The 7,411-nt window shown below is 53.9% G+C and overlaps 1 protein-coding gene across 1 annotated transcript; it reads left to right on the top strand.

Moving 5' to 3' along the window:
* Nucleotides 1–1,050: 1,050 nt before the first annotated feature.
* Nucleotides 1,051–5,043, top strand: LOC138363409 (serine/arginine repetitive matrix protein 1-like). Its single transcript, XM_069322460.1, has 2 exons — nt 1,051–1,448; nt 2,190–5,043. The coding sequence occupies exons 1-2, from the start codon at nt 1,051–1,053 to the stop codon at nt 5,041–5,043; spliced, it is 3,252 nt and encodes a 1,083-aa protein (XP_069178561.1).
* Nucleotides 5,044–7,411: the final 2,368 nt, after the last annotated feature.

The raw sequence follows: 7,411 nt of genomic DNA, 5'->3' as shown, positions 1-7,411 counted from the left end.
AAATACTTCGCAGCCCTTATTGACACAACATTACACCCGGCCCCGCTCCCTCACGGGGAAACTGAATTGAAACCTCGCTAAGGCTCTTCTTGATTCAGGACCTGTTAGAGGGTAATGTGTGTAATTATATCCTAGAGATTAGTCAAGCCCAACAGCAAGAGCCATTTTGCGTAACTCAAGTTTTTTGTTTGATTTGTTCGCCGTTTTATATTTATTACTTCAATTAGTAAATTAGGTAGGAGTAGGTGCTAAATTAGGTGCTATCGCTGTATCTATCGACGATTTCTGTGTTGTTTGTTTAGATTCCTCTTAAACGATTTCCAGGCATATTTCCGGGCATTATATTTCCAGGCGATTAACAATGCATAAACAACAGGGCTCCAGCAAGAAACATAATCTCTTCTCACAACCAGACCATCACCAGAGAAATCTTAACAAACAACACAGAAATCATCGATAGATACAGCTATAGCAGGTGACTCGACATCTGCGAGGCACTACACATCAAAAAGTCAACACCAGCAATCAACAGCCAATTAATGCACAACTATATTCTACCCACTTCAAGACTCCGGACCAATATAGAAGCATCAAGAGGAACCATCATGGGCCAATAGGCCTTCTGCAGTTACTTCCATTCTTATGTTTTTATACCCATTGGTTCGTGTTTTATCATGTGTGTAAATATTAATCATCTCACCCAAAAGTTTTGTACCATATCAGCTCACCCAAAGGCGAGTATAAGTATGGACGTATTTTGCGTGTTTACAGACAAACACCCACCCACGAGGGAGGCACGGGCAAGAGTTAGGTGAGGAGCAGGTAAGAGGAAAGGGAAGGGAATTGAGGTAATTCCTAGAAGAAGGTAAGAGCAAAGCAAAAGGTAAGAACAAGGAGAATGTTACGGATCGAATGAGTGTAATAATGGGGTGATGGAAGAGTGGGAATATAAGAATAAGGGGAGAAAAAAAAAGATAAAGAGAAAAATGAGGGTAGGGTTATGTCAGGTCACGTTTGTTGGAATGGTTAGAGTATTTGGGTATATGGAAGATGAGTCACAATAACGTGAAGCAGAGTTCCTGCCCTCGTGAGAAGCAGAGCTCCTGCCCTCGTGAGAGGCAGAGCTCCTGCCCTCGTGAGAAGCAGAGCTCCTGTCCTCGTGAGAAGCAGAGCTCCTGCCCTCGTGAGAAGCAGAGCTCCTGTCCTCGTGAGAGGCAGAGCTCCTGCCCTCGTGAGAAGCAGAGCTCCTGCCCTCGTGAGAAGCAGAGCTCCTGCCCTCGTGAGAAGCAGAGCTCCTGCCCTCGTGAGAAGCAGAGCTCCTGTCCTCGTGAGAAGCAGAGCTCCTGCCCTCGTGAGAAGCAGAGCTCCTGTCCTCGTGAGAAGCAGAGCTCCTGTCCTCGTGAGAAGCAGAGCTCCGGCCCTCGTGAGAAGCAGAGCTCCTGCCTCTCGTGAGAAGCAGAGCTCCTCCTCGTGAGAAGCAGAATGTGCCTCCTGCCCTCGTGAGAAGCAGAGCTCCTGCCCTCGTGAGAAGCAGAGCTCCTGCCCTCGTGAGAAGCAGAGCTCCTGCCCTCGTGAGAAGCAGAGCTCCTGCCCTCGTGAGAAGCAGAGCTCCTGCCCTCGTGAGAAGCAGAGCTCCTGCCCTCGTGAGAAGCAGAGCTCCTGCCCTCGTGAGAAGCAGAGCTCCTGCCCTCGTGAGAAGCAGAGCTCCTGCCCTCGTGAGAAAGCAGAGACTCCTGCCCTCGTGAGAAGCAGAGCTCCTGTCCTCGTGAGAAAGCAGAGCTCCTGCCCTCGTGAGAAGCAGAGCTCCTGCCCTCGTGAGAAGGCAGAGCTCAGCCCTGTGAGAAGCAGAGCTCCTGCCCATCGTGAGAAGCAGAGCTCCTGCCCCTTCGTGGAGAAGCAGAGCTCCTGCCCTCGTGAGAAGCAGAGCTCCTGCCCCTCGTGAGAAGCAGGAAGCTCCCTGCCCTCGTGAGAAGGCAGAGCTCCTGCCCTCGTGAGAAGCAGAGCTCCGGCCCTCGTGAGAAGCAGAGCTCCTGCCCTCGTGAGAAGCAGAGCTCCTGCCCTCGTGAGAAGCAGAGCTCCGGCCCTCGTGAGAAGCAGAGCTCCTGCCCTCGTGAGAAGCAGAGCTCCCTGCCCTCGTGAGAAGCAGAGCTCCTGCCCTCGTGAGAAGCAGAGCTCCGGCCCTCGTGAAGCCCTCGTGAGAAGCAGAGCTCCTGCCCTCGTGAGAAGCAGAGCTCCTGCCCTCGTGAGAAGCAGAGCTCCTGCCCTCGTGAGAAGCAGAGCTCCTGCCCTCGTGAGAAGCAGAGCTCCTGTCCTCGTGAGAAGCAGAGCTCCTGCCCTCGTGAGAAGCAGAGCTCCTGCCCTCGTGAGAAGCAGAGCTCCTGCCCTCGTGAGAAGCAGAGCTCCTGCCCTCGTGAGAAGCAGAGCTCCTGCCCTCGTGAGAAGCAGAGCTCCTGCCCTCGTGAGAAGCAGAGCTCCTGCCCTCGTGAGAAGCAGAGCTCCTGCCCTCGTGAGAAGCAGAGCTCCTGCCCTCGTGAGAAGCAGAGCTCCTGCCCTCGTGAGAAGCAGAGCTCCTGCCCTCGTGAGAAGCAGAGCTCCTGCCCTCGTGAGAAGCAGAGCTCCTGCCCTCGTGAGAAGCAGAGCTCCTGCCCTCGTGAGAAGCAGAGCTCCTGCCCTCGTGAGAAGCAGAGCTCCTGCCCTCGTGAGAAGCAGAGCTCCTGCCCTCGTGAGAAGCAGAGCTCCTGCCCTCGTGAGAAGCAGAGCTCCTGCCCTCGTGAGAAGCAGAGCTCCTGCCCTCGTGAGAAGCAGAGCTCCTGCCCTCGTGAGAAGCAGAGCTCCTGCCCTCGTGAGAAGCAGAGCTCCTGCCCTCGTGAGAAGCAGAGCTCCTGCCCTCGTGAGAAGCAGAGCTCCGGCCCTCGTGAGAAGCAGAGCTCCTGCCCTCGTGAGAAGCAGAGCTCCTGCCCTCGTGAGAAGCAGAGCTCCTGCCCTCGTGAGAAGCAGAGCTCCTGCCCTCGTGAGAAGCAGAGCTCCTGCCCTCGTGAGAAGCAGAGCTCCTGCCCTCGTGAGAAGCAGAGCTCCTGCCCTCGTGAGAAGCAGAGCTCCTGCCCTCGTGAGAAGCAGAGCTCCTGCCCTCGTGAGAAGCAGAGCTCCTGCCCTCGTGAGAAGCAGAGCTCCTGCCCTCGTGAGAAGCAGAGCTCCTGCCCTCGTGAGAAGCAGAGCTCCTGCCCTCGTGAGAAGCAGGGCTCCTGCCCTCGTGAGAAGCAGAGCTCCTGTCCTCGTGAGAAGCAGAGCTCCTGCCCTCGTGAGAAGCAGAGCTCCTGCCCTCGTGAGAAGCAGAGCTCCTGCCCTCGTGAGAAGCAGAGCTCCTGCCCTCGTGAGAAGCAGAGCTCCTGCCCTCGTGAGAAGCAGAGCTCCTGCCCTCGTGAGAAGCAGAGCTCCTGCCCTCGTGAGAAGCAGAGCTCCTGCCCTCGTGAGAAGCAGAGCTCCGGCCCTCGTGAGAAGCAGAGCTCCTGCCCTCGTGAGAAGCAGAGCTCCTGCCCTCGTGAGAAGCAGAGCTCCTGCCCTCGTGAGAAGCAGAGCTCCTGCCCTCGTGAGAAGCAGAGCTCCTGCCCTCGTGAGAAGCAGAGCTCCTGCCCTCGTGAGAAGCAGAGCTCCTGCCCTCGTGAGAAGCAGAGCTCCTGTCCTCGTGAGAAGCAGAGCTCCTGCCCTCGTGAGAAGCAGAGCTCCTGTCCTCGTGAGAGGCAGAGCTCCTGCCCTCGTGAGAAGCAGAGCTCCTGCCCTCGTGAGAAGCAGAGCTCCTGCCCTCGTGAGAAGCAGAGCTCCTGCCCTCGTGAGAAGCAGAGCTCCTGTCCTCGTGAGAAGCAGAGCTCCTGCCCTCGTGAGAAGCAGAGCTCCTGTCCTCGTGAGAAGCAGAGCTCCTGTCCTCGTGAGAAGCAGAGCTCCGGCCCTCGTGAGAAGCAGAGCTCCTGCTCTCGTGAGAAGCAGAGCTCCTGCCCTCGTGAGAAGCAGAGCTCCTGCCCTCGTGAGAAGCAGAGCTCCTGTCCTCGTGAGAAGCAGAGCTCCTGCCCTCGTGAGAAGCAGAGCTCCTGCCCTCGTGAGAAGCAGAGCTCCTGTCCTCGTGAGAAGCAGAGCTCCTGTCCTCGTGAGAAGCAGAGCTCCTGTCCTCGTGAGAAGCAGAGCTCCGGCCCTCGTGAGAAGCAGAGCTCCTGCCCTCGTGAGAAGCAGAGCTCCGGCCCTCGTGAGAAGCAGAGCTCCTGCCCTCGTGAGAAGCAGAGCTCCTGCCCTCGTGAGAAGCAGAGCTCCTGCCCTCGTGAGAAGCAGAGCTCCTGCCCTCGTGAGAAGCAGAGCTCCTGCCCTCGTGAGAAGCAGAGCTCCTGCCCTCGTGAGAAGCAGAGCTCCTGCCCTCGTGAGAAGCAGAGCTCCTGCCCTCGTGAGAAGCAGAGCTCCTGCCCTCGTGAGAAGCAGAGCTCCTGCCCTCGTGAGAAGCAGAGCTCCTGCCCTCGTGAGAAGCAGAGCTCCTGTCCTCGTGAGAAGCAGAGCTCCTGCCCTCGTGAGAAGCAGAGCTCCTGCCCTCGTGAGAAGCAGAGCTCCTGCCCTCGTGAGAAGCAGAGCTCCTGCCCTCGTGAGAAGCAGAGCTCCTGCCCTCGTGAGAAGCAGAGCTCCTGCCCTCGTGAGAAGCAGAGCTCCTGCCCTCGTGAGAAGCAGAGCTCCTGCCCTCGTGAGAAGCAGAGCTCCGGCCCTCGTGAGAAGCAGAGCTCCTGCCCTCGTGAGAAGCAGAGCTCCTGCCCTCGTGAGAAGCAGAGCTCCTGCCCTCGTGAGAAGCAGAGCTCCTGCCCTCGTGAGAAGCAGAGCTCCTGCCCTCGTGAGAAGCAGAGCTCCTGCCCTCGTGAGAAGCAGAGCTCCTGCCCTCGCGAGAAGCAGAGCTCCTGCCCTCGTGAGAAGCAGAGCTCCGGCCCTCGTGAGAAGCAGAGCTCCTGCCCTCGTGAGAAGCAGAGCTCCTGCCCTCGTGAGAAGCAGAGCTCCTGCCCTCGTGAGAAGCGTGGGTGACATGACCTAATCACTCACGCTGGGTAGCAACAATAACACCCTTAATGGATCATTCACACGCCTCTGACTGGCGTTCCAACGACAAATTGTCTCCTTATCTGTTCTCAGGTGCTGATCAGAAAGCCATTTCCGAGTTTAAGGTGCCGGTCGGGAGATTGCGGGGCCCGCTGTGATTGGCCTAAATGCTCTTACCCACCAAACTCCCCACGTTAACAAATCGTTAATAAAACGGTTTTACAGCAAAATAGTGATTTGTGTTTGCTGGGGTAGAATGAGGGTGATATTTTAGCTTATCGTGTTAAAACTTTCTATGAACAATAACTCTTTTGTTGAATTTCAAATTAAATAATACATTACAAAAAATAAAAGCGTGTTGCTTTTAGTACATGTTACAGCCGTGAACATTATGTAGGCGGAGAAAGACGTTCTTTATATTATTTAAGGGTCTGTTATGTTTGATTCATTGTCAGTAAACTAGGTAATGGTGCCATTAAACCTGGTAATGATGCCATTCTTCGTGTAGTTTCAGGATGTGAATATTATAGTTGGGGGATTTGGTCACTTTGGCCCAAAAATAGATTTGCTGTTATTGACCTTAATATCCTTATTACTTTTCATATTAATATTTTTGAATTTATAATTATTACATCAATATTATAAACAAAAGTATGTTATTATACTTTATATTAATTTATTTGTATTACTTTGTTATGAACGGAGCATCCCTGTGTGCCCTTAAGAAGAAGGATGGTGGAGTCAGACCCATTGTCGTGGGTAACACACTTCGGCGCCTTGTTGCCAGCAGAGCTCCTGCCATCAGAAGTTAGAAACATCTGCACTGAAGCTGCAACGATGCTTCGACCCCCGTCAACTAGGTTTTGGTATCCCCCATGGCTGTGAAGCAGCAGCTCATGCAGCACGAGCCTATATTAATTACCTCCCAGAAAATGTTATTAATTAAATTAGACATTAAAAATGCTTTCAACCAGGTAAAAAGGGATGTGGTAATGGAAGCAGTTCGAACAAGCTTTCCTTCTCTACTCCGCTTCGTTTCAGCAGGATACAGTAGCACACGGCCCAGCGCACACTGCTCGAGCTCGATCCTGCAATGTACAACACCCACACCTGGCCTGCCTACCCACACGTGCAAAGTTTTGCCGGACCCCCGACCGTTACCTCAGTTCTCACCTTTGTGTCCTGGTCGCCAGCTGGGTCCTGCGTCCTTCTATGCGTCCCAGCCACGCTTTTATTTCAAATGTCCTACCGTGTTGCCAGCCAAGGGTCTGTTTTTTTATATAATGCCAGTCCTAGTGTGGTGCAGTCTAATATCACTTATTCACAATGCTCAGTGAGATGGAGAAGACACATAAAAGCAATAATAAAAGTTGATAGAATTTACTGAAGAGAAAACTACATAAACATGAGTGAAGTATGCACATAATGACATATAATATAATAATAATAGTAATAGTAGACATCAGCCCTTCTCTGGTGACCTCCGACAACTCGCGTCAGTTGAGCAGATTTAAAGGGGTCCCGGCCCCCCTCCTCACAGGAGCCCCCCTCACTTCCCATAGACACACAGTCCTCTCGCCTCGGCCACTCTTCCCGCTGGCTGTCTTCACCAGGCAGTAGATAACATATGCAAGCTGGCCTGCAGCCTAATCCTCTCCTAATAATCAATAGACACTCTAGTAACAACCTATGTATATACACCTAGGCCTATCTTGCCTAATACCAAGGGAAAGTGGGAGGGAATAATGATCTACCTTTAACATATCCTGCCCTCAGACGGTCGTCGTTGTCCTCGGTCCCTCACGCCGCTCCTCGGCGTTCCGGTCGAGTTACAGGTCCCTAGGCGTCGTAGTACAGTTGATTGAGCAACCGCCTCGTGTTCTTGAATCTGAAGATCGAGTCCCACCCAAGGAATCTCTGTCGTTGTCTCTGGCATAAAGAGTGTTGTGACCACAGTAGCCATCATGGCCTCACGCTATGAGGTGTTCACCGTTGGCGATGCCCAGCGCCAGCTTGTGAGGCATGCCCTTCGAAAGACCCAGAGCCAGCGCCGACGCAGCAAGGAGCGATCCCAGGCATACTGGTTGGCCAAGGTCTCTGGCAAGGAGGACCAGGTCCTTCCCTACCGGGCCACACACTCTCAGTGAGTCTCTTCTCCTTTACACAAATCTGTACTAACTCCCATATGTACAGTTCCTGATCGCTGGCTCATCAAGTTGTCACTGCTCACGTCGTCTCCCTCATTCGCCCCTTCACCGAGACCAAATACTCATGGATCCGGATACAACTTCTCTCTTCTGAGTTCCCAGTGGGCGTGATCCAATCACAGCAGCGCTGAGCACCTCGGAGTTCC

Source organism: Procambarus clarkii, chromosome 1 (genome assembly GCF_040958095.1).
Source record: "Procambarus clarkii isolate CNS0578487 chromosome 1, FALCON_Pclarkii_2.0, whole genome shotgun sequence".
Lineage (NCBI taxonomy): Eukaryota > Metazoa > Arthropoda > Malacostraca > Decapoda > Cambaridae > Procambarus > Procambarus clarkii.
Note: the sequence above shows the minus strand (reverse complement) of the source record. Positions and strands in the feature narration are given on the sequence as shown.

Coding starts and splice junctions, on each gene's coding strand:
- LOC138363409 (XM_069322460.1), top strand. CDS start 1,051: ATGAGTCACAATAACGTGAAGCAGAGTTCCTGCCCTCGTGAGAAGCAG. Junction 1,449..2,189: donor AAGCAGAGCTCCTGCCTCTC/GTGAGAAGCAGA, acceptor GCCCTCGTGAAG/CCCTCGTGAGAAGCAGAGCT.